General features: G+C 46.3%; 1 protein-coding gene across 1 annotated transcript; it reads right to left on the reverse strand.

Moving 5' to 3' along the window:
* Positions 1-818: 818 nt before the first annotated feature.
* On the reverse strand, positions 819-24038 carry Psat1 (phosphoserine aminotransferase 1). The gene is made up of 9 exons (XM_038326623.1): positions 23794-24038; positions 19560-19620; positions 18525-18594; positions 16570-16775; positions 15434-15606; positions 11262-11431; positions 5256-5384; positions 1964-2101; positions 819-1180 (listed from the first exon to the last, which is right to left on the reverse strand). Exons 1-9 carry the CDS (start codon positions 23851-23853, stop codon positions 1075-1077), a joined length of 1113 nt encoding a protein of 370 aa, XP_038182551.1. The 5' UTR covers positions 23854-24038; the 3' UTR covers positions 819-1074.
* Between the last annotated feature and the right edge of the window lie 3339 nt (positions 24039-27377).

The raw sequence follows: 27377 nt of genomic DNA on the forward strand, positions 1-27377 counted from the left end.
TAACAACATATGAACAATGGGGAAAGACCTCAGCAAAGATCTGGAATGTATGCTATTGCCCTGGTCAAACTACAAAACAGCCATGTGAACACAATTCACGGGGATGGTAGGGTAACTGAGTTTTGTTTAACAGCCTAACCGGAAAGCAAACAAGCAACCATTTTTTTCTACTTGTGGCCAGGATAAGAAAAGTGAATCGTAGATATTTCTAGATATTTCTTAGAAAGCGGCTTTAGAAGGGAGTCGGTAAGAGGGTGCAACTGCCCACAGCAGGGAACAGTCATGGACTGAACAAACACTAAAAGCATCGACAGAACTGTCTCATTAGAAATATAAAGGCATAGATGTAAATCGTACGGTATTAAAATCATACCCACTATATAAGCACTCATAGCGTATGTCACTTTTATCTTGTTATGAGAATAGCGGTATACAGATTCAAAATGGTCACTGTTGACTTTAACCAAGAGCTGCAGAACCCAGCAAACTCACTGCTGTCAGATCCAGCAAATGCACTCCAACCTCCTTGGGGTATGCTCCTGTGAACCCAAAAATAACTAATCAATTCGGCAGAACAAAGTCCGAGGCTAGGACTGCGATCCGCCTAGGGAACAAAGCAGCAGAGATGCCAGGCTGGATTTGTTAGAAAAGCAACAGGAAGCAGGGCGGTGGTGGTGCACGCCTTTAATCCCAGCACTCGGGAGGCAGAGGCAGGCGGATCTCTGTGAGTTCGAGGCCAGCCTGGTCTACAAGAGCTAGTTCCAGGACAGGCTCTAAAAAAACTGCAGAGAAACCCTGTCTCAAAAAACCAAAAAAAAAAAAAAAAAAAAAAAGAAAAGAAAAGCAACAGGAAAGCTTTGAAAGTGCCTCCAGGTCAAGTCAAAATGAAGGTGGCCATCAGCTGAGAATCCCATCAGCTCTGCAGAGCCCTGGATGGTTAGGTGTTACTCTTTGAAGAAGAGTCCATGTTAAGCATGTATTGGGGAAAAACCACATCTGTTAAGTTACTGTAGCCAATCTGAAGTTACTCTGAACGCCGCATGGTGCTCACAGACAGCGTGGAGCTAGTCATGCTCATAGCTGATGCATCTCCAAGAAGTTCTTCATGAAGGCAGCCAGCTTCTCAACATCTTCAATGGTGACAGCATTATACAGAGAGGCACGGATGCCTCCCACTGACCTAGAACAACAGACCCAACCATGAAGACCGAGACAATCAAGTCAAAGCCCCTGCCTACCATACATAAGGTTCAAGCTTGAACCTCAACGACACAGGAAAAAAAGTGCACTTTAAAAGGCATCTATTTCAGCATAACCCAACTTTCACTAACTACCCCTCCGGAGTTGCAACTCTGAGCCCAGTGCTCAACTCCCTGCTTGTAAACCATCCCCCGTAGGGAGCATGAAGCTTCTGAGCCATTAAGGAAACCCCCGGTACAGTAAAGGTCATCCACCAAACTCACACTGGATTTCCTCAAACTAGTCACATTTTTAGAGTAATCATCAACGTTATTTGGACAAGTGAATGGGTTTCACTCTGACATTTCCTTCCATTCATGCATACACTGGACTTTGACCACACCCACACTATTCACCTTTGATAAAGAAGAACTTTATCAAAGAAGATAAAGAAGAGGGGAGAAAAAAGCCTGATGAAGAAGGTGACGGTGGGTTTGGGGCCACATCACTCGCTAGACTTTGCAACAGTTCCAAGCAGACAGACTGAGCAAGCACTCTGGGGTCTCCTGTGTGAGGACAGGTACTGCGCAGGGTATCTGATGTGCAGCTGAGCCCCAGTGATGGTCAAACCCAGAGTAGAGCAGGCAGGCCCTACCGGAGGTACTTTCAGTGCCGATGCAACCCTAGGCAGGATGTACTACATCCCAGCCAGCAGGTCTGTCACCACGACTCCAGGCTGTGCAAAAGTCCTGGATTTGTTTCAGTCTGCCTCTGACACACTTACCTGTGCCCCTTCAAAGAGATCATGTTGAGTTCCACCGCTTTATCAAGAAATCGCTTCTCTAAAGCTTCGTCTCCTTTGGCATTGCCAATGCGAAATGGAATATTCATCCTGCTTCTATTCTGGCGCTCCACTGGACATCTGAAAAGCATGTTTATTATTCCAGCTACATTTCTAACAGGTGTAACATCATAAACAAATCCACAGGTTTTTAAACAGTATCAGGGCTGGGGCTGGCATTCAGCCGATGGAGTGCTTAACGTGTAGAAGGTTCTAGGTTCTGGTGATACAAGCCTATAATCACAGGAATCGGAAGTAGAGCCATGAGGATTAGCGTTCAAGGCCATTCATAGCCACATAGTGATTTCAAGGCCAGCTGGGGCTAAATGAGACCCTGTCTCAAAAATAAACAGATGAGTTAAAAGACCCACAACAAGGAAATGAAATGGGGGAGAAAAACAAACTCTTTTCCATAACATTATAATTATAATTTGAATGAATTTACCCAGAGGGAAAAAAGTCCCACTCATGCAGGTTAGCATTCGTTTGTACAACTTGTATCTAATTTCAGGCTCAGCCCTTCACTTGGATATCAGGAACAATGATGTGGGTTTCACACATCTACCTGTGACAATTCAATGGGTCATTTCCATAGCTTTCAACACCGTCAGCCACACAGTGCAAGTGTACAGCTCTGTCTGAGAGGCTGCAGACAAGTTGGGCCTACAGGTGGCTGAAGACCTAAAAGACTCAAAGATCTGGACTTGCAGCTCATGCCCCCAAATTATCCACCCCTTCCCGAAAGCAAAAAATATCGCAAAACAATCACGTCATAAAAGTTGAAGACTGAATCACCAGGTAAGGAATACAGTACCCATCACCCATAGCAGCAAGTCCCTCGTAGATGAATAGGAAAAGAAGGGGATCCGTTGTTTTCAACCGAGGGAAAGATGGCAGAGGGAAATTACACTTCCAAGTGCGGGGGGGCAGTTAGCTGGAGGGCTGTGGAGACACAGTTCCAAACAGGTCCTCTTTGTGAGAAGTGCCAAAGACGGGACATGTGGAAGGAGGGAATGGGAGCAGAGGAGGACAAGGGAGAGGAGAGGACTGAATGTATGGAGGAGGTGAGCGTGTTGGGTTCCTGGCAGGGGCGGCTAGAGGCACACGGGCCTGGCCCATGCAGAGCCTGCGGACACTCTTCTGGCATTTGACAAGACCCCTGAATGATGAGGGGTGGTGCGTTTGCCCGGTAAGAGGTTTGTGTTTTTGAAGAATAGCTATGGAGGATGAAGAAATGCCTCAGTTGGCCAACTGCTCGCCAGGCAAGCATGAAGACTTGAATCAGTTCCCCAGAAGCCGTGGGAAGCCTGGCGTGGTGGCACACCTCTGTTATCTCAACTTGTGGCTAGACTGCAAGCCAAGCGCTCCCACAGGCAGACACAGGCACATTAGGGGAAATGGAATGGCAGCATGCTTTATTAGCCTTGTTTTCCAAGAATGCAGTGACACCCTTCACCCACACAAATTCAGCAAGTCTTGAGTAAAAATTGCAATTTTAAGTTAGGATTGCAGCATCCTTCTTTTCTATTCCATGTGGCCCACAAAATATTCATAGGGAGAGCAAGTTACTGTTAGGCAGATATATCTATTACAACAGACTAAGCCTCATGACCATTAAAAACGGAGGTCCTGGCTTGCTCAGTGAATATAAATGTTTATGTATATATGTGGAGTTGGATATATAACAACACATTCACATGCCACATGATATACGGCCAGTGGACATCTGTGACCACCTTGAGGGCTAGGGAAGATCAAATACCATCACTATCCATGATGTTTCTAAGTCCCAGGCACTGCCTTAGGGGTACCTGCCAGTATGGCTAGAAGCCTGTCGTGGCAGGTTGGATAGTGGCCACATGTCCATTTCTCACCACCCAGAACCCATGAATGACCTATTTGAAAAACTTGTCTTTTGCAGACAAAATGATGACAATGATCTTGACATTAGGCTACCAAGTACAGATAGGTGTATCAGGCCATGCCTACAATCCCAGTCCTGGAAGGGAAAGAAAGCAGGCCAAATCCAAAGCCAGTCTGAGCTACTAGAAAGTTCAAGGCCAGCCTGGGATACATAGTGCAAACCTGTCTCAAAATAAAATCATCCTCAAGTATTGGGGATACCTAAATCTAATGGTTTACTCTCATGAAACAGAAAAACTGGGAAGGAAAAGGCCACTAAAGACAAGAGACCATGATAACACAGTTTAAGTCAAGGACAATCTGGAGGGACAATCTGGAGAAGAAAAGATCCTTCCCTAGAGTCCTGGAGGGAGCCAACCCAAGAATACCTTGATCTTGAATTCTGGGCTTCTGAAACTGAGAATTTCTGTTGTTTTACACTGCCGAGCTTATGGGCGGTTTATTACAGCAGCCCCAGGAGACACTTTCAAGATCTAGGCATCATCTATAGAACTCACAAATGCAGCCAGTGATCAACACATGATCCCCCATCCCTTTGTCATGAAAGTATGTAACTAGGTAAAAAGTCAATCCTGCCATAGCCAATCTCATCCAGACTGCAGGCCAGGAATGGGACACCTGTCCTAGAATAAGGGAGGCAGTGAGCTCTGAGAAAAGGGAAAGGAGGTAAGGGACTTGGCGAAGTGGGAAAACTGTGTATAGTGGATGAGGACCTGAGTTCAAATTCCCAGAGCCCGCATAAAGCCTGATGGGGCAGAATGCATCTGCAATCCCAGAATGCACATGCAATCCCAGAATGCACTGTAATCCCAGTGCTTCTAATGTAAAATGGCATGAGGACCCTTGAAGTTCAAGGGATTATTAGCCTGGCAAAGGAAAAACAAAGAAACCCTGTTTCAAACAAGATGGAAAGGGGGGAATGATAAGGAGGTTGTCCTCTGAGCTATACACGCAAAATGTCCACGTATGTCTGCACACAAGCCCATGCGGGAGGGGCAGTTGGGAGTAGGGATTTATAGTACAAGGGACTAACAGAAAGATTTCAACAAAGCTGACAGCCTCCTACAACTGCTCTCCAGCGTCAGAGGGAGAAGAGAGAAGAGAGGGGGTCCTCCACCAGCAAGGCACACTTCCCCGGGTCAGAGTCTTTGGTGACATGATCCAAAAGACTGGGATTTACCAAGTGCAAAGAATTTCACCACCTCCAACCCCAGCTCATGAGGTATGGGACCAGTATGCCAGTGTCCTGGGAAAAGGCAAGTTCCAAGGAATATAGTTTCCAATTCACAAGAGACACAATGCATTGACTTACACATAAAATCCTTGAGAATTATCAATTATCTCATAAATCATTTGGGATTTGATGGAGCTGAGCTTCTCCATGGCTGCGGCTCCACCATTGTTCTTGATCCATTCCAGGACCATGCCCACGACGTAGATGCTGAAGATAAAAGACAACACCATTAAGTTCACCTCTGCAAAAGTCAAAAGAACATGTAAACAAACTGGTATTGGAAGTTACATTGACACTTTTAGCATCATTACAAATGAACAGGTCGCTTGAAGAATACAGCAAGGACTAGGTCAAAGCAACTGTAGCCCATGAAGCAGTCTAAAGAGGCGACATAGTGCACAGTAGGAATGCCACACCAGTCCCACTAGGCCCTGCTGCAAATGCTCCACCACACCAAGACCACACAGCCTTTAGACCAGCGGGTCTTAACCTGTGGGTCATGACCCCTGGGGTGTTGAACAAACATTTCACAGGGGTTGTCTAAGACTATCAGAAAACACAGATAGTTACATTATGATTTATATAACAATAAAAAAATTATAGTTACAAAGTAGTAAAGAAAGAACTTTAGGTTGGGGTCACCACATGAGGAGCTGTATTAAAGGGTCGCAGCCTCAGGAAGATTGAGAGCTACTGCTTTAGGCTGTCTCTCCAACCCCACCCTAATGCGTCACCTCCTGAATCCTGAATCCCTTGCTCATATGATTCATATAAGGTTGTGGAGTTTGGCTTGGCTTCCCACTCGCTCCTTTATCTTAAACTTCTGTAAGCATGTCTAAGCCTTAGATCCTAATGCTAGAAGGCTGGAAGCCCACACTGTTCTTTTCTATCCTAGAGTCCCAAGTCAGCACCTCCTACCTGACAGAGGTGTGTGGTGGCAGTGGCAGACACCACAGGTTCCACAGTGTTGGTCACCATGAAAATGTAAGCCTTTACTATTTGTCTTTACCACTGAGAACAAGGAGACGTTACTACCTGAGGTAGACACCTCTCCTGCTCTTCTCAGCTCAACTCCCACACCTAACATACAGATCCAGCAGCAAGATTTGCTTCCTTGTCTCAAGAGGTGGGCATGAGACTTAACTAGACTAATCAGCAATCCCTGGGGTGTTCTCAGCTGGCAGTAGGGAAAGGCAGACCTGGACTAGCTCATTCCAAATAGAAGGGAAGTCCTAGCAGATCTCGTTTCTACCTAAACAACAAAGTTTAGATAGAACATCCTGGCTAGAGATGCAAGGATCAGAAATGGAGAGCTACCTCAGAGCATGGGAGACCGAGGCAGGAAGATGGTTTAGCCTGGGCTACATAGAGAATTCCAGGCCAACCTGAACTACATAGCAAGCCCTTGGTCTCAAAACAAACCAAAAAAGAAGTGGAGAAGAGATGGCACAAGGTTTGTGTGCCTGGTTCTAGGAGGACAAGCCACAACACAGGATCATTCCTTTCCGAGCCAGTGTTCAGACTTCTCTTCCACAAGATCCACACTAGCATAGGGCCTGGCAAGAGTAGCCCACACAAATGGGAGCTGGTGGGTACCCAAACGAAACTGAAGTTACAGGAAATTTGAGGATGGCAGGTGGTTTCCCCATCAATCTCACTGCCTTTAATAAGGTCCCACACATCCCTTACTGAAAGCCCACAGAGCAGAAGCAGGTCTTCCGTCTTCCTTGAGCTTGGTCAAGGTGGTCAGCTCCCAGCTCCAGTCTCCTTGGAGTGTGGCTGTGTCCAGGTGTGGGATAAAGGGGATCTACGAGAACTACAAAAGGTCTGATGGCAAAAGAGGCTGAGCCAAAACCTGGGATAGGGATGCCCCAGCTAGGCTGCTTCCTGTTCCCGAACAGGATCACCAGGTCTGCAGAGTTCTGACAGGCAAAGGGCTGTTACTCAGAAACCTAACCCAGGAGTGTCTTCCCAGAAGACAAGAGAAAGCAACAACAGACACACAAGCTCTTTACAAAAAGTAGGCAACATGCAAAAGCACAGTAGAACCTCTCCGGAGGCTTCCTTGGCCTAATACTCCAGGCTGCTGATGGAGGAAGGGAAGAGATGCAAAAAACTGCCTTGAGGAGCTGGGCAGAGGAAGCAGGGGAGAGGGATGAATGGAAGAAAAGGGAATGAGTCTTAGAGAAGTCTATAGTGCCTCAGCCTACTGTTACAGATCACAGAAGCCTGATTCAGGGGCTCCACTCTCCCATTTTACAGATAGGAAAGCGGACTCAGCTTCACTTAGCTAAAGCCATCCATCCCAAGTAGTTTCTAAAAGCTAAGACTCTAGCCCAATGTCTGCCTGACTTCAAAGCCAAGGTGCTTTCCCCTAGCACCAGGGCTATCCATTCTGTCTGAGACTATAGGCCTCAATCACCAGCTTACCTGTGGGACAGAAGGACTGCCACCTGTCGAAATGGCCACCTGTGAGTGTGTCATGTATGTATGCACCCCTATGTGAAAAGATGCTCCCCGAACCGCGCCTCCCCGGCATCCACCGTCTGCTCGCCTGGGCTCATCCCATAGATTACCAGAGCCAAGGAGAGTCCTGACGAACACTTCCAGGAAACCACGCTCACTTTCACCTGGTGCTTTGTTATCCCTGTATTTCTAAACTGCGGATTCTTAAGAAATCTAAAGCAACAAAGGCCCCATGCTCAGTAAGACCTCAGGACCAACACCATGTTCAGGCTTGCTAACAATATTCTCTGGCTGCCTTCTTAGGATCTGAGCAGGTCAAAGCAGCAGAAAGCCAACACACTTCCATAGGCCAGCCCCCTTAGCCTGGGTCTCCAATGCCTCAGCAAACAGCAAGTAGATCTGAAGAAAGAAGAAAGGCGACCCTGGGGAGAGGAAGCCCCGCCTGCTTTTCCACCCAGCTCCCAGGTATGCACTGATGTTGGGCCCCTATGATTGACTTCTGCCCTCTAAAGCTCTTAAAGCTGTCGGAGCCTTGCAATGCTATGTGGATTCACAACTTGAGCTCCATTCTTTCCCTCATTAGTGCACATACTTTTACCTAGCTGATGCCTTTAGTATTAAACTGGCTACCTACAAGCATACCAAATAGGCTTGCCATCTTAGCCTGCCTAACCTTATTAAACCACAGCAAGTCTGTTCCTGGAATAGCTATCCATAATGAAAAGCGGCGGGCATTTAAGCTAACATGACGGAAGGCCCACGGTACACTGCTGGGTTAAAAGGGGACTCGCACAAGTCTGAACAGCACTGTTCACAGCTCAGACACAGAGCAATGTATGGACAGTATACAGCTGATCCCCCAAATTCATGAGTTTGGCAGCCATGGGTCCCATCAACCTTGTACAGACCAAGTTTCAAAATCAGTGTCTGGAAGGACTATCAACAAATCTTTTCCTTGCCATTACTTCTTACCCAATACAGCACAGAAATTATTTAGAGCATTTATATTCTATATTAGGTAGTATAAATAATCTAGAGATGACTTACAGCATACAGGGGAATGTATATAGTTACATACTATGCCATTTTTAAAAAGAGACTTGACCACCTAAGAATTCTGGCCTCCTTGGGCCCCTGGAATGAGCCTTTGATGATTAGTGAGGGGTGACTGGACAGGCAGGCAGTGTTTCCCTGATCACACTTTACATAGAAACTTTCGCTCAGAGCGGGTGTTATTTTTATATAATTTTTAAAACAATATCAATTCTACCCTGCATGTTAGAGTTTAGAAAAGGTCACCAGAAGTCTCCAGGCTGCAGATGAACTCCTGGGCTGGGGATCAGGTATCATGACTGTTTCAGAAGCTTGTGCAAGCCTCCATGTAGTTAGCCTTCCCTGACGTCAACTCCCCCACACCCTGAGAGTTCCAGCTTCACCCAGCCTCTCAAGGGCCTTTGTACAGGCAATATGCTACCCCTACAATTGCTAAGTAGCCGAAAGATGACATCTGAACTCCTGATTCTTCTGTCTCCTAAGTCCTGAGACTACAGGCATATGTCACCATACCTATATCTTACTTTTCACCAACTGAAATAAGGTAATTGGATAAAAGATATTTTTCTCACAACTGAAAATAAAAGACAATCTATACTTAGTAGCTCAATATGCACAAAGAGGAAACGTTTTGTGAAGTTATAAGGGATGTTGAGTATCTTCTCCTCTACCCATTAATCGGGTTGAACGTTACTAATGGGTTAAAAAGAAGGTTACCAAAGCCCTTTATTCCAGCCCAGCTCCTGCCTAAGCCTCCTGAGCAACAATTCGAGGCCCAGTTTATCCAGAACAACCAAACAGTTCCCAGGACCCACAACCTTTTGGGTCTGACCAAACGAACGAAACAAAGCACATCATCAGGACACGCTTGCATCCTTATCTGCCTGCAGGACAGAGTGGGGAGGGTTCTGGGTGCCTTCCCTGCCCTGCACACATTGTCAGCTCCGTGTGGAGCTGGCTCTCAGTGGGCCATTTCTAACCTTGGATGGTAAAGCACTACAATGAACTTCACACAGAAGCACAAAAAGTTTTCTTCTTTTATCTCATCAACAAATAAAAGAAACCTGGGGTGAGGGTGGGGGGGCAATTGGGTTGGGAATCCACTGAGCCCTACCTTTTACCTTATCTGCTTTTGCTCAGTTTCAATCTAGGTATTCACCACCCTGCCTTGCTCTGAGAGACCATCCCAATCTGAGGAGAAATGGCTCCTTCCCTGCTGCTTCTGCCTCAGTAGCCTCAGACATGAAAGTCCTAGAGAGGGGGTTTCCATCCCAGGGACCAGACAAGGTCAGCTGAGGCTTGGCAAGGAGGCTGGGACACTTTCAACGTGTCCAGCCTTTTCCACTTCCCACCAGGCATCTGGCCTGTTCTCCCACTCTTCCCAATGGGGTTATTTGGTGTAACATTAGCAAACCACATGTGAACGGACTCATCATGTTTCTTTAAAGCCTCAGAAAAGATGCCCAAGGGTGTACTGCCCACTCTGCCCCTTTAGCTGGCTTCTGAACATATTTCCAGGACAGTCTTTATCCCATCTCCTCCTACCTTCTCACACTGCTTAGTTTTTGAGACAAAGTCTCACTGTGTAGCCCAGGCTCAACCTACCTGACTCCGCCTCCTAGTCCTGGGATTGTAGGTGACACCATCAATCTTCCTGACTCCGCCTCCTAGTCCTGGGATTATCTTCCTGACTCCGCCTCCTAGTCCTGGGATTGTAGGTGGCAGCATCGCATTGGGTCTCAACCTTCTCTCTAATAAAGCCTCCTCCTCGAAGACTGAGCTGTAAGGCAGGTATATGCCTTCTAACTTCCTGTCCCACACAACCTGGCACCTCAACTACTCCTCGGGAACCCTGCCCATGGGGTCCCCAGTAGTATCTTCACTACCTTTATTTTCCGTTTTTCTTTTCTGACTAGTGTTCGCTGGTGTTTCCCCTCTGCCTGGAACCCCCAGACGTAAGCTGGCTAGAACTGAGTCCCATGCCACCCCTAGTCCACATGCATTTTAGAAACATCTTTAGTCCAAGTCCAGAAATAAGGATTAGGAGGGTCCAGAGAGTTAACCCCAGAACACTGTACTCCTAAGGAAAGTGGGGGACACCAGAGACTGTTCTGTATCATGTGAATGACATAGAAACACGGGGGGGGGGGCGACAACTTTCAACCTAAATTTAAGTCCAGACTCTTCCCTTTCTGTATGTGGGAGGCGTTTTCTGCAGGAGGGAAGGATAGAAGAGAACCCTGGCATCCTTGCCCCTAGCCTGACTCTGCTCCTCTGGAAAGCTGCTCTGTTTGTCTGAGAAACAAACCAAGACACTTTATCCACAGAGAGCTTGTGGGTTAATGGTCAACAGTGGGAGCCTGGATTATCAAGATCAAGCAAAAGCTAAGACTGTCATCCCCACAGAAAGGGCAACAAGAAAAACTGACCAAACAGTACCTAGAGGCCAGGAGGCGAGCTAGACAGGGAATGCTGAGTGTGCTTAGGGCTCTGGGGTCACTGGCTAACGAGGCATGTTCTGCTTTACCTCCACTCTGCCGGAAGACTACACAGCACCCCAGTTACCTGAAACACGGAGGTGTGTTATACAAAGAGTTGTTGCCAGCCTGCACTTTGTATTCAAGGACTGAAGGACACTCTCTGAGGGCGAACCCCAGCAGGTCATCACGGACGATCACCACCGTCACCCCAGCAGAGCCAACATTCTTTTGAGCACCAGCAAAAATCACACCAAACTTTAAAAAAAGAGAGAGAAAGAAACATGGGCTATTTTTGAGGGAATTTGTGGCCACCCCTGCATGATGTAATGGTGATATCTAGCTCCCCCTCAGCACATTTCTTTTTTTTTTTTTTTTTTTTCTTTTTTTTCTTTTTTTGGTTTTTCGAGACAGGGTTTCTCTGCAGCTTTTTTTTTTTTTTTTTGGTTTTTCGAGACAGGGTTTCTCTGTGGCTTTGGAGCCTGTCCTGGAACTAGCTCTTGTAGACCAGGCTGGTCTCGAACTCACAGAGATCCGCCTGCCTCTGCCTCCCGAGTGCTGGGATTAAAGGCGTGCGCCACCACCGCCCGGCTTGCAGCTTTTTTTTTTAGAGCGTGTCCTAGAACTAGCTCTTGTAGACCAGGCTGGCCTCGAACTCAAAGAGATCCGCCTGCCTCTGCCTCCCGAGTGCTGGGATTAAAGGTGTGCGCCACCACCGCCCGGCTCCTCAGCACACTTCTTTAAAGCAAGAACTGTTTAATTCTGGCCTAGGAGCACGCCACTATAGGAATCTCTACCCAAAGTCAGCCAGCACTTGGAGTGTGGAGACCCATGGCCTGGCCTTTGCCAGGAAGAGACTTCCCACACCCAGCACTGTGAAGTCCCAGGATGTTCATGCTCTCACAACCCTTGTTTACTTCAAACCAGTCTTTAGGACAGGCTCTCTCAGGACTGGGATGGCTCAGTAGTTAACAGCACTTGCTGCTCTTACAGAAGACCAGGTTTGTTTTCTAACACCCAGATGTGGCTCACAACCATCTGCAACTCCAGTTCCAGGGTACCTGACACCTGATTCTGACCTCTGAGGGTTCCAATCACACAGATGATACACAAAAATACATATGAAGCTAAAGTACTAATACACATATAATAAATAAATCTTAAAAAATTGTTTTTAACACTGGGCAGTGGCAGCACACACCTTTAAACCCAGCACTCAGGAGGCAGAGACAGGTAGATCTCTGTGAGTTCGAGGCCAGCCTGGTCTACAGAGCGGTTTCCAGGCAGGCTCTAAAGAGCTTCCTGTCTCAAAGGGAAAAAAATGTTTTAACTGAATATCCAGGCTTGGTTGTACACATCTGTAATCCTAGCAGTCGGGAGACGGAAGCAGAAGGTTCAGGAGTTCAAAGTCACCCTTGCCTTCACAGTGAGTTAAAATCTAGCCTGGAATGCAGGCCCTCTGGACCGAGGTAAGGTGCACTAGACAGCAGGCTCACCATGCATTAAGCCTGGGCTTCATACTCAACACCGCAAAACAATAAAAAGAAAATGGGGCCTCCAAATCGTTTGTAACCCAAATGAAATACTATCGTTTAATCTAGAAAATGTATTTGTACAACTGTTAATATTCCATAATTTTAAATGACAAAAAAATTAGTTAAATATTTTTAATTAAATATTGAAATGGTTAAAATATGAATTTTTTAATCAGTGGGCTGAAGAGATAGCTCAGTTGTTTAGAGTATACTTGTTGCTTTTGCAGAGGACCTGGGTTCAATTCCCGGGACTCACATTGTGTTTGACAACCACCTCTAACTCGTTTCGGGAGAGCCAATGCCCACTTCTGACCTCTGCCAGCACCAGACACACATCTGGTGCACACACTTGCATGTAGGCAAAACATTCATATATGTAAAATAAAATAAATTAGGTCAATAGTAATTAACACAAATTTCCACTTAGACACAGTTAGAAGCTGCCATGAAGGGGGCTGCCGCATCACAGCCTGGGTGGGTGAGACACCTGAGGGAGAATTTTAGGACACACCAATAGCTAATGGTTCTTGAGGTCATTTCATTGTACAAGATACAGGTTCTTTGTCACCCCAGGAATCAAGTGCAATTGTAGTACAAAGGAGAGAGACAGGAGGATTTCAAGTTTGAGGTCAGGCTGGGCTGAGCTATTCAGTGAGACCCTTCTTAAAAAACATAAGGTGTGGCTATAAACCAAATACTGTAGATCTATATAACAGAACAGTCATCTAAAACTGAACTTCTGATATATGCAACAGCATGAACCTCGAAGACATTAGGGAATTAAGCCTAGCACTAAAGAACAAATATCATGATCCCATTTACAGAAGATCCCTTGAGTACAAATTCATGAAGTTGGATAGTGGTTGGCAAAGATCAGGGTTGTGGCCTTTAACCAGGTACAAAGTTTCAGTACAAAATCTGAGGGTACTTGGGGTTGGACAGAGGTGAGGGCTACACAGCAAAGTTAACGTGCTTAATGCCACTGAGTTATGCAACTAAAAGTGGTCAAAATGGGGCCAGTAAAGTGGTCCAGCAGGTGAGGAACCTGCCGAGCACATGCACACCACAGCAAGTGTGCATCCATACACATACGATAATAATAGGTAATTATATGTGTATATACATGTACACATGCACATATACCACACACACTTAAAAAACGAACAAATATAACAACAACAAAAACACGGGGTCTCACTGTATACCTTTGGCTTGTCTGGAACTCAAAATGTAAACCAGGTTATCATTAAACTCAGGAATTCACCTGCCTCTGCCTCCTGAATACCAGGATTAAAGGTTTGTGCCACCACACTTAGACTTAATTTTGTTGTTGTTTCAAGACAGGGTTTCTCTGTGTAGCACTGGCTTTCCTAGAACTCACTATGTAGATCAGGTTAACTTTGAACTCAGAGATCCACCTGCCTCAGTCTCCTGAGAGCTGGGATTAAAGGCATGTGCCGCCACCATCACCTGACTAGCTTAAACATTTTTTTAAAAATATGACTAAAATAATAAATTTATATTTTATCACATTAAAAAAGAGGCATAGTTGGGCATGGTGGCCCACCATAGGAAAGAGGATCTCTAAATTCAAGCTCTAAGTTCAAGACCATCCTGGTCTACACAGTGAGTTCCAGGAAAACCAGGGCTATACAGAGACCTGGCCTCAAAAACAAAAGAAAACAAAACAATAACAAAAAAGTCCCAAAACAAACAAATAATAAAAAAAAATGAGGGTGGGGGAGGGGAAAGAACTGTTATGGCTCTTTTTAGAACTTGTCCAGCAGGATTTCTGACCTTCATCTGAAACACCAACACCACCACCACAAATAAGGAGCGGAGGGGCAAGAAGATGGCTCAGCTGGTAAAGGTAATTCCTACACAAACCTGGCAACCTGAATGCCACACCTGGAGCCACATACAGGTGGACCAAGAGCACTGACTCAATAAAGTTGCCCTCTGACCTCTGTACATGCATCTCTCCCTTCACTCAAGTTCACACATACACAAACTTGTGCATATGTGCGCGCGCGCGCGCACACACACACACACACACACACACACACACACCCCAAATAGTAAATTTTTAAGCATTATTTTAAAGGCAGACTACCATTTGGCTAGCTTGGATGCCTTGGCAGATCACTCATAAAGTCTGAGTGTGCTGTTGGTGGACTTTCAGAGTTAGGGCTGACAAAAGCCATGGGGTATTCTTCACAGTCCCCAGGGCTTGGTAACTTGCTCTTGACTTTGGCGTGAACATGCCATTCCCCAGCATCCTTGCCAAGAAGTTTTCAAGAACCACTGCCCCCAGCCACCCAGTTTTTTCCATCAGGGTTTCTCTGTGTTACAGCCCTAGCTGGAACTCACTTGGTAGACCGGGCTAGCCTTGAACTCACAGAGACTCACCTGCCTCTGCCTCCTGAGTGCTGGGATTAAAGGTGTACATGAGCCACCAAGCCCAGCTCAACAGACACTCTTAAAAAGGCAGGCAAGTTCCTCAAGGCCTGGCTCGTAGGCCGTGAGCAACCATTACACAGTCCTAGATGTTCAGACAGCTAGTAATGGAACAAGCAGCTGTGACCCCACTTGCCAATGTCTACCCACCCTGGCTTCAGGGGCTCTGCCAGCCCCAGACTCCCCAGGGTCTTTGCTACGGGCATACATATCAAAACACTTCAAAGAAACATTTACTGGTTGCCTGACCCAGCCTCCCATACTCTACCTTGGAAACGTCCACTGGCCTGGATAAGAAGTTTGAGGACATGTCACAGACCAGCACGGCTCCCTTGACGTCAGGTATGAAGTCGAACTCCACCCCGTGCACAGTCTCGTTTGCACAGAAGTACACGTAGGAAGCGTCCGGGTTGAGGTTCCAGGTGCTTGGGTCTGGAATTTCTGACATAAGAGGGCAAATTTGAGGCTCTGCATACTTCCTTCCATTCTCCATACGTAGGTGACTGGTTACCTTCCGGAGGGGATTACTGACGCCAAAGCACTAGGCGAGTACGAGCACCTGTCCGCTCCTACCATCATCACCACTAACAGAAGATGAGCTGCCACACTCCCTGAATTTACTCGTCACAAAGAGCATTCAAACACAGCCCAGAGGGGCCGAGCTTACTGGTGAGAGTGTGTAATACCACATGTGGGAGGCCAAGGCAGAAGTCTGAGTCAAGGCCAGCCTGAGCTACATCAAGACCAAGTCGGACTGGAGAGATGGCTCAGCCCTTGAAAAGGTTAGGCTCACAACCAAGAATGGAAGACTACCTACCGGGGTACATAGAAAGATGCTGTGTCAAAAAACCCAAACAAATGAACCAACAAAGGAGATGAGTTCTGGGTGCTCATCTGAAAGCTTTCCTGTCAGCAGCTACCCATCTACCCTCTACCTGTAGCTGACCCACTCTGGGCCCATGCGGTTCCAGCAAAGCCCATCAAGCCCACTCCCTCGGGGTAAAATGTGACTCAGGCAGAGGTAGTGACTAAGTCACAGCAGGGCACGTGATACTATTATTGGGGGTGCTCCAGCAAGGGCTGTGAAACGTGGGGGACTATAGTGAGCTGGAGAGCAGCTGCGACCACCTTCCCAGACAAGGGGCTACTTTCTGGACTACAGTCTACTAGAAAGGGAGGGGATAAGGAGCGACCAGGACATGGGCAGCAGCGCTGGGGCCCCTGCTGTCCCCACACCAAATACCAACCTGGCTTAGGAGGACTCTCATCATTCTACAGCAGGTAGACCCCACAGCTACACAACCTAATGAGCTCGTGAACCACTGATGGGAGGACGGCAGCAAAAGGACAGCAAAGGGAACGGCAGCCACCCCCTTACCACCCAGCTCACTTCCCAAAACTCACTTGTGTAACTTCCGAGTTTAGGGTGGACGACATTCACAGTCCCAAACTTCTTGGCTTCTTCTGCGGCCTTAGCTGACCAAGTTCCTGTCACCACATAGTCGGCACACCTTCCGGCTTTCAGACCAATCAGATTTAAGGGGACGGCGCTGAACTGGCCAGTCCCACCTCCTTGTACAAAGATCACCTTGTAGTTGTTGGGAACATCTCTGGACATAAAAAGGAGTGCAGTAAATACAGAAGCTCACACGTCAAGGACAGAATGAGGGGCGCTCTACCAAGTGCAGGGTTTTGGTCTCACTCTGCAGAGGCTGGGAAGATGACTGGCTCGGTGCTAAGAGCATGCACTGCCCTCACAGCGGACTTGGGCTCGGTACCCAGCACCCACATCAGGCAGCTGGCACACTGCCTATAACTCTAGCTTCAGAGTATCCTCTTCTGGCCTCCGTGAACACACACACACACACACACACACACGAACACACATACACACGACATATACCTTAAAAGAAAAAGAAATACAGTCCCACTGTCACTCTGTTACCCAATTTAGTCATTTATTTACTAGTTTCTTTGACATTTATTGGTGACAATAGAAACCAATGGTGACGTCGTCCTTTTCCTAGTAATAATGCCCTGCTTTCTTTTTGGGAATCAAACTTTTCTGCTTCTCAACCCTCAGATTTCAACTTTGGCCACCCTGACCCAGAAAACGAGCAGTGAACAAAACTGCCTTGGGATCTGGCTGAGATCTTTGCTAAAATCACAGAGAGGTGCTAATCTTGCAAACGCTGGTGACTCCTGGCAACGCTGGCACATAGGTGAGGAGGGCCTTCTTGGGAAGATTCTCCTGGTGACAGCAGGGCTCCTATGTCCTCCTTTGGCTCCACAAGACAGACATTCCTATTTTCGCTTAAGTCAGTGAATCATGTCCGTCACCTGTAACCGTCCTGAACCAGGCATCAATGAGAGGTGTCTGTCTTTGGCAACTCTAGATCTAGCTGAGTAAGCAAAACCCAAACACACGTCAGGACTAAGTGCAAACTGCTTTGACTTCAGAATGGAAAAGGTGATCAGACTGCAGACATCCCAAGCTTTTTAACAGTCAGAGCTTAGGAATAAGTGGTCAAAGGGCAGAATTCCAGCATCAGTACAAAACAGAAGTGACCAGCAAGGTGGCAGGAATGTGGACAACAGGTTTTGTGTAAGAATCTTGTACCTAGCCTATAGTCAACTTGATAAGCTGGCAAGTAGCCAAGTTGACACACGCTAGCATCATCAGAAAGGAGGGAGCCTCAGCTGAGAAAATGCCTCTTAAGATCAGGCTGTAGGCAAGCCTGTAAGACATTTTCTTAATTGGTGATCGCTGCAGGAGAGCCCAGTCCACTGTGGGTGACGCTATCCCTGGGCTGGTGGTTCTAGGTTCTAGAAGAAAGCAGGTTGGGCAGACCATGGAGATCAAGCCAATAAGCAGCACTCCTCCATGGTCTCTGCATCAGGTCCTGCCCTATGAGTGTCTTTCCTGTCTTCCTTCAATGGACTACAATGTGAAAGTGTAAGCCAAATAACTTCCTCCCCACGTTGTTTCCTGATCACGGTGTCCATTGCATCAATATTAACTCTACGACAGCAGTGCTAGGCTGTGCCAAGCATGACACTATTAGCACCCAGAAGCGCTGGGAGAAGCCAGGGCTCCAGGCTTATCTTATCCACATACAGGGGCACGGGACAGAAACGTACTTAGGATAGAACTGAGTTAAACGAGGGTTCCAGTCAGGAGGCTCTTAGCCATGTGGCCAATGCTAAGGTTCTAAATATCCCCTCCAACAAGGACAGGTCTGTGAATGTGACACAGAAAACAGCGAGGCAGACAGGAGTGGGACAAGCCAAGCACACGATCAGGCATACACATACATAAAATAAATATGATTCTAAAAAAAATACTTGTAAAAACTTACAGTAATTCCCTCACAAGATTCTCTGTGTTGTTAATAATCTTGGCAAAATCTGATGACCTGTGACTCATTTCTGTGGAAGCAAAGAAACAACAAAGTACAATACCAAACAGATATGTTTGTGAAATTTATGGAAAAATAAGAACGCTCGGAGTTCAGACGGTGGGCACAGGTACACTTAAAGGAAGGACAATTCACACTGATATAAAGGCTGAACATTTCAGTCCTGAAGTCACACAGTGCAGTGATGGTTCAAGTGCCATACTAGCTGATTCCTTAGGTCCTTATCAGATCCTGCTCTATCTCTTTCTCCCAAACTAGAGACACAGACAACCAGCCCTGAAGTCCCTTCACACAGTGTAGCCCGTAGAAACGGCAAGGAAAATAAACAAATAAATAAATAAATGTAAAGCATAGAGCTTGGAGGTTCTCTTCCTAAACGACACAGGAGCGAAAGTTTAATAAAGAAATTATTAATGAGCAAGATATTCACAGAGGCTTGTGAACATTTTAACTTCTACAAGCTCTTAGTTAAGTATAATAAAAGCTTTATGTTGAATGTGAAGCCACAGTAGAGACCGTTAGTAGCATCCTTACACAAATGTATAGTATCTGCTGATCTCACAGCTTGTGACCAATAACAACCAATTAAAAACCAGTGAGCTTCCGGGCGGTGGTGGCACACGCCTTTAATCCCAGCACTCAGGGGGCAGAGGCAGGTGTATCTCTGTGAGTTCGAGGCCAACCTGGTCTATAAGAGCTAATTCCAGGACAGGCTCCAAAGAGAAACCCTGTCTCGAAAAAACAAGTAAAACAACAGAAAACAAACAAATAAAAACCAGTGAGCTATGTTGAAACTTCTCACCAGCACTTGAGATGTGTTCAGTCTGGACTCCAGCAAACATGTGACCCAGGACATAAAAGATAAATGTATTTATAACAGCCTATGGGAAGACCATTCAGAGTAACGCCTGGGCTTGCAGCATTTTTGTTCCCTTTTAAGTTGGGATGGTAACAGAAGCCAAAAGTAAATCTTACCAAGCACACTGATGCCAAGCCCTTTGTAGTCTAGTAGCTGCTTCTGTATCTCTAACAACACCTAGAAAGAGAGAGAGAGAAAGATTACAACATGCTGTATACACTTTCCCTCCTCAGACACCTGAGAGGTGGGGGCATAAGCGAAGCAGAAGCCCAGACGGTGCCCAGGCTTCTGTTCCCACCCACAGCCACGCCCCTTCCCTCATCTCCACAGAGCCTCACCGACATAGCTTGTACAAAGCCGGGACCTGAAATTAGGCAACATGACTGACTCCAGAGACCACGTCCCCTACAAATTTCATCTGCCTCTCTCTTAAAGCTCATTTAATAAACATATAAAGGTCTCAGCTCAGAAACCCACAGGAACAAAAACCAGTTGTGTCCAAACCATACAAGCAGGCCAGGTTCTCACGGGGAGGGGTGGTGCTAGCTAAAGTCGTAGATTCTGATAGGCTGCATGGGCAAGAACCTGCTATGAACTAAAATAAACTCCAGGACCTGGGGCTGTACTACATGGAGCTCAATGACAGAGCAGTTGCCTAGCACATAGGGAGCCCTGGGTTTAATTTGCAGCAAAGCTGGGGGGAGGTAGAGGAAAGAAGAAGTAGAAAAGAGAAATTATATCCAGACCAGGCTGAAAAAAAGATTTTTCTCTCAGTTGTAGGCATCTTGACTTTGAATACTATTATTCCATTCTGATAAGGCAGCCCTTGAAAGGTCATGGGGATTTATTGATGTGACATTAATTGGGAAACCCATCATTCACAAAAATGTCTCTTATCAAATCAAATAAGCAATATCAATTACCCTATAATGAAATGGAAAACAGAAGCTAAAGGTGCAGCTCAGTGGTATAACGTGTTGGGCACGCTGGGGACCCTGGAGTCAATCCCCTGCACCAAAAGAAAGGAAATCAGGAGAGGGGAAGAAGGAAAGGAAAAAAGGAATCAGAAGCAGGAGAGAAAGGATGGAGAAACAGAAAATAGGATATATGTTCTCTTCAGCTAAAGCAGTAAATTAAAAATAATCAGTATTAAACTATGAGAGAGAATCTCAATTTGCTTAAATAAGGTTGTCGATATGTTGAATGTTGCTGAGACAAGAGATGGATCCTTGCAGGTGAATAAAGGATGTCCACAATAAAGAAAGGCTTGGGCCAGGTGTGGTGGCACAGGCCTTTAATCCCAGTGCACAGGAGGCAGAGGCGGGTGAATCTCAGTGAGTTCAAAGCCAGCCTGATCTACAGAGTGAATTCCAGGACAGCCAGAGCTCTGTAAAGCTCTGTTTCAAAAAAAAAAAAAAAAAAAGCAAGCAAGGAAACAAACAACAAAAGTAAACAAAATAAATGCTCTAAAATTAAACACAAAGAAGTGCAAAAGACCCTATGAAGAAGAATCCAAATGGAAGATAGTTAAGACATTAGCTAAGGCCCAGTGTAGTGGAGCAAGCCTTTAATCCCAGCACTTGAGAAGCAGAAGCAAGTGGATCTCTGCGAGTTCGAAGCCAGCCTGGTCTAAATTATTAGCTACAGGTCAACCAGGGTTCTATATTGAAGCCTTGTCTCAAACAAGCAAAAAGAGATACTAGCTAAGAATTGGGCTAGATAAGAGTCCTATAATCCTAATTAGTGGAAGACTGAAGGTCGAAACTCCACTCAGGCAATGTAGCTTAAAGAAAATAAGGTACCAAGACATCACAAAATTATATATTGAAATACTGTACTGTGCCCCATACATACATACATACATATATATATATATATATATATATGTATCATATCTATAAAACTATCACACCAGTTAAAAACATTTTGGTGAATACACATAGTAAAAGAAACATTAGCCTGCAATAAAATCTTGGTTTATGTGTGGACTGGGGACCAAAGAGGACCTGCCTTTGCAAATGACAAGCAGGAGCTCTACCAGATCCCTTTACCACCTGGAACCATCCTTGAACAATTTTTGGGGGGTTTTTTTCTTTTTTTTTTTTTTTTTTAGATTTACTTCATTGTTCATTTATTTGTGTGTGTACCCTCCGAAGCCAGAAGGCATCCAATACCCAGGAGCTGGAGTTACAAGTGGCTGTGAACCATCCAAAGCGGGTGCTGGAAACCGGACTTGGGTCCTCCACTCTTGCCTGCTGAGCCATTTCTCCAGCCCTGTATTTTTTTTCCTACATACATTTCTTGAAAAACACATCTACATGTTTACAACCAGGACTGAAGAGATGGGCTCAGCTGTTAAGAACACAAACTGCTCTTCCAGAAGACTGGAGTTTGATCCCCAATACTCCTATCAGGTGGCTCACAACTGCCTTTAACTCTTCTGGCTTCCACAGGCCTTAACTCACGTGAACATACAACACAGACAAACATACATACACACATGAACATACAACATAGACATACATGCATATACATAATTTTAAAAAATAAAAGCAAGTTCCAAGACAGTCAGGACTGTTACCCACAGAAACCCTGCCTCGAAAAATTTAAAAAAAAAAAAAAAACAATTATTTTATAACAAAAAATCACCATTTTTTTTTTTTACTTCTAGCCAAAAGCTAGGCCACTGCACATCTCTCCAGCCTTGCGTACAGAAGTTTATAAACGTCATTTTTCTTTACAAGTGACAGACAAAAAAATTTTGAAAGCTTCTCTAATCTTTATAACTCAACTAAACCAAGAAAATTCCTAAATTTAAGTTAATAGCATGAACTGTAATCCCCAGACACCAGCTAGTTTTATATGAAAAGAGGGAGCCTCGGCTGAGAAATGCCCTCCATAAGATTAGGCTGCTGGCAAGCTTGTAGGGCATTTTCTTAATCAGTGATTGATGGGGGAGAGTCCAGCCCATTATGAATGGGGCGACCCCTGATCTGATGGTCCAGGGTTCAGAAAGGCTGAGAAAATCATGGAGTAAGCCAATAAGCAGCACCCCTCCATGGCCACTACTCAGTTCCTGTCCTCACTACTTTTATTTATTTATTTATTTATTTATTTATTTATTTATTTATTTATTTATTGGTTTTTCGAGACAGGGTTTCTCTGTGGCTTTGGAGCCTGTCCTGGAACTAGCTCTTGTATACCAGGCTGGTCTCGAACTCACAGAGATCCGCCTGCCTCTGCCTCCCGAGTGCTGGGATTAAAGGCGTGCGCCACCACCGCCCGGCCTCACTACTTTTAATAATTAACAGTTATACGTAACTGGGCGAAATAAACCTTTTCCTCCACAAGTTGCTTTTGGTCATGGTGTTTCATCACAGTCATAGTAATCTTAACTAACACACCCTCTCTTGGAAGGTGGAGGCAAGAGGACCACCAGCCCTGCAGTACAAAATAAAATCTGGGCTAGCTTGTACTGAGACATTGCCTTACCATACCTGGCAAAACAAAAAAACAGCCCACTCCAAAAGAGAGGCTTGGGGGTCCCTGCAGATGTTCCCACAGTTCTAGCAAAGAACGCCACGGAAGATGAACTGCAATGACCGCAGAATAAGCCCTGTTCTCAGCATGTGCGGTTGTCCCCACAAAACTAAGGCATCCTTTCCCCTCTCACACAGCAGGATCCTGTTCCTACCCCCACAGAGGCCGCGGTGTCCCAGGGAGATCGCCAGGATTCAACAATAGAGAATTGTACAATCCTTGGCCATGCCAGAGCGCTGTGGCAACCGGTTATCAGATAGCAGTTTGGGCAGCTGGTTCATGGGCTCCAAGCCATGAGAGGCATCTCATTCCGAACAGCTGGGGTGCGAGAGGAACCCGCGCGGAACGGGATGGCACCGGGATCTAGCGAATGGAACTTAGCCAAACCCGGACGCACTGAGGGGACAAGTGGGTTTCCAGGAGAAAGCCTTGGGGGCTGAGCGGGTTCGGTGTGGGTGAGGAGGGAGAAGCCAGCAGCTTTCCGAGTTTTGAGAACTGCATTCCCAGCGCCCAGAGCTTAGCCTGCCACCACGAAGACAGACGTGCTCGCCCCTGGCCCGCCCGCCACCGACCATTCTTTCACACACCCACGCGCCCACGTGCACGCCTGAGCCGGCGCGGTCACACCGCGGGGAGGTCCAGCCTGTGTCCACGCCGGTCTCTCTGCACAGGAGCGCACTTCGGGGTCAGCAGCTGCATCGCGATGGCGGCATCCCGGCGCCTCACACACCGATGTCTGTATCTCGACAGCTGCATCCCAACGCCCTGTATCCCGATGCCCGCGCTCCGACCGAACCCCGGCCATCTTACCGAGTGTGGCAGCTTGGCAGGCCCGGGCCCAAAGTTAACCACTTGCTTGGCGGCGTCCATGGTGCTGAGGCGACAGCAGGGGAAGTGGCAACAGCAGAGACCACGCGAACTGCCCGCGTCTCCGGATGCTGAGGCGGGGCGGGCCCCAGCCCGCAGAATCGGCGCCCCATTGGGCTTCTGTGTCAGACCGCGTACTGATTGGCTCTCTCCCAGAAACTCGTATCCCCATTGGCTGAGCTCACCATCCGAGCCTGCGATCAGTTGCTCCTCCTGTAGTTTAGAATTTTAACCAGCCGTGGCGGTCAATGCAAGAGAGCAGGGGATTGCACCAGCCGCCCGCGTGGCGGGGAGCCTACTGCCTTTGCGTACCTCTGAGTGCTGAGTCCCCGGTCCTGGCCTCTGGCCCACTGCGAGATGGTGCCCAAGTCCATTGCTCCTGCTCCATTTGGCTCGGGACTAGGCTCTGCTGCACTTGCTCCAATACGGACTGTATTAACTCACCAGCAGACTTTCCTAAGACCCACACACACACTCCGGTGTAGACAGGGCACTCACAGAGGAACGTGCAGGGTGAAGAAGGACCTAGAAGAGTAAGACCATGAGACGAGACTGTGACCCGGTGCACCAGATAATCACAGCACTTGGAAGGCTGAAACAGGAGGATAGTTACTTGGAGGTCAGCCAGGGATTTACACAGAGGGACCCTGTCCCCAAAATAACATAAAACAAAAAGGCTTTGTGCTTGCACATGGACTCTTATCTAACGCACTGCACCACGAAAGGACAGAGTGGCTAAGAACTTTCGGGGAGAGCCTCCCTCCTCCCGCAGCTACTCTTACCCCTCCTCCAGGATAGCCTCTTTCAAGTTGCTGACTCTCCATTCTCTCTCATTATTTCTTTCATGAACCGAGGAGCAAGAACCTAATCTTGGCTCTCTCTTTCACCAGAACGTCTCAGCTGTGAGGAGGTATTAACAGGAGCATAAAAAGCAAGCTGAATTCAGTCCGGACCAAAGGAATGTGGCCCTGAGCCGAACTGGGCACATGGCCAAATCTGTTTATACTTTTCCGCACAAGTTCTCATTTCAAAAGAGTTGCTCTGGGGGCTCATGTGAGATTCTGGAACAAGAAGGCCCTTCTACACAAGGGCAGTTCCTTTGAAGTTCAGAACATTTCTAAAGCGAATTATTTTTTTTCTACTTTGCAGTTTAACCCAGATTCCTTTACTATAAAAACATTTTCTCAAGTTCATCATCATGCAATGGATGCCAGGAGTAGGCACAAATGTCTACCGAACATTAATAACCAACCACAGCATCTATGACCTCAATTCTTTCTTTGGGAATTTGGACTCTGTTTTCTGTAGCCTGTTGAAGGGATGTGGCTGAGAACAGAAACACTACTTCGGGTAGAGTAGAGAAAAAAAGTTTTAGGAAACACTGAATAGACTAATGTCACCGCCTATTTTGGCACCTTAATTTAGAAAAATTACACAATTGGAACTGGACATGGTTCTCATGCCTTTAATCTCAGCACTCTGGGGATAGAGGTAGGCTGATCTTGAGTTCAAGGCCAGCCTGGTTTACAGAGCAAGTTCCAGGACACAACAGCCAGGGCTACACAGAGAAACCCTGTCTCAAAAAAACAAAAACAGCTAACAAAAACAAAGAAAGAAAATAGCATAACTGAATAGTTTCAGTCCCAGCCCTTAAACTCAGATAAGATTTGCAACAAACCCACTGTTTTATGTAATACAGTGGCTTTAGACAACAACCACACACACACACTCCTGCAGTTACTCCACTAGAGCAGTGTTTGCTTTTGGTCCCAGAGAGTGAGTAGGGACGAGGCAAGATAGAAGGACAGGAAAAATTAAAAGTCCTCAACACTTTGGTACGTTGAATGAGCACCAAGAAACTCAGTACAGAGCTGGAGCGATGGCTCAGTGATTGAGACCGCTCTTCCCGTGGCCCTCTATTGGATTCCCAGCCACCCACATAATGATTCATAACCATCTCTTAACTCCAATCTCAGGAGACTTGACGCCCGACACCTACTTCTGATCATGCAAACAAAACACCTATATGCAAAAAAAAAAAATTAAAAATTCAACACAACTGACAAAGGCCCAAATTGCCAACAGAGATAATGCGTTTTCCTAAAGACACCCCAAATAAACATGCTAAAAACAAACAACTAGGGCTGGAGATATAGCTCAGCCCTGGGTTCAAGTCTCAGCATGAGCTTAGAGACAGAATGTTTGTCAGCAGGGCCATCGAGATGGCTCAGTGGGTAAAACCTGAGTCATGACCTGTGCGTGTGCATGCCTCCCTACAAAATAAGTAAACAAATATGTAACAGCAAAATGTGTGTTGACCCTGTCATCCCTAAATGTCAACCATGCACCTCACAAAACCACCTCATAACTCCACTGTCCAAAGGAACTTCTTAAGAGAAATAAGTAAACAAGCTCATATATTTACTTAATTTCTAATGAAAGTTGTAAGCTGTCCTTAATCTTTAAACTCCTGTAAATTACAGCCTGTGGACATGTAATTTAAAGCCACAGGATGACACATTCAACTATTGCAGAGACACCCAAGTGTGACACCCATGTCTTCAGTGTGTATTATCCTCCTCAAATGTGTCTCTGTCTAAATAGTTAATGAATGCACTCACCGCTTCACGCTGACTTGTCCTGAAATTGTTTTCTGCTGCACAGTCGGCGATCTGGCTTTTTCTGAGCAGAGATCACTAAGGGAGAGGGGATTCTACTGGCTGCTAGTGCAATGCTGGGTCTGTCTCCCTACCCACTGACAGGGGAAAGTGACCACACATTCATTTTGCCCTCTCTCCCCAGGAAACATGACTTTTATCTCTACCATCCAATTTTCTATGTCTGTTGGTCTCTTAGTTTCTGATTACTCCTGAGCCCCATATGTGACACAGGTGGTTATCATTCCATATGCTAAGACATGCTAAGTAGCCATTCTTCCCTGGGGGCCTGCAGTTTCCGGTACCATATGTTATGGAAACTGATCACATGCACGCTCTGGCTTGGACCACCAATGATCTGTGCTTCTTCCTTCCAACCCAGGAAAATCTTCCTCGGTCCCCACATACACATGTATTTAAACTTTAAATGCCTTCCTGTACAACATGAATCTCTGTTTTGTTATAAATGAAGTTTGTCTCCTTCTATGCTTAAGATCTATCCCCCACCCTTAGGGCAGAGTAACAGAGCCACAAATACATGCCTCTAGGAACCACCCAGAAGTCAGAATGAGTGGACTGTGGTAAACTGAGAATACATGTCTGAGCCAGGCTTTTTCTTTTAGGCCACCGACCAGCTCCCAAATCATGACACAGAGACTTAGTATTAGTTTTAAATACTCGGCCTTAGCCGGGCGGTGGTGGTGCACGCCTTTAATCCCAGCACTCGGGAGGCAGAGGCAGGTGGATCTCTGTGAGTTCAAGACCAGCCTGGTCTACAAGAGCTAGTTCCAGGACAGGCTCCAAAGCCACAGAGAAACCCTGTCTCGAAAAACCAAAAATAAATAAATAAATAAATAAATAAATACTCGG

Source organism: Arvicola amphibius, chromosome 1, assembly GCF_903992535.2.
Source record: "Arvicola amphibius chromosome 1, mArvAmp1.2, whole genome shotgun sequence".
Classification (NCBI taxonomy): Eukaryota; Metazoa; Chordata; class Mammalia; order Rodentia; family Cricetidae; genus Arvicola; species Arvicola amphibius.

Bases quoted from the DNA above. Each gene is read 5' to 3' on its own strand.
- Psat1 (XM_038326623.1), bottom strand. From the start codon at position 23,853: ATGGACGCCGCCAAGCAAGTGGTTAACTTTGGGCCCGGGCCTGCCAAG. The intron at 15,607-16,569 runs GTGAGTTTTGGG...CTCTTATGTCAG, and splicing joins TAAACTCGGAAGTTACACAA to AAATTCCAGACCCAAGCACC. The intron at 2,102-5,255 runs GTAAGTCAATGC...CATGCTTTTCAG, and splicing joins AATTCTCAAGGATTTTATGT to ATGTCCAGTGGAGCGCCAGA.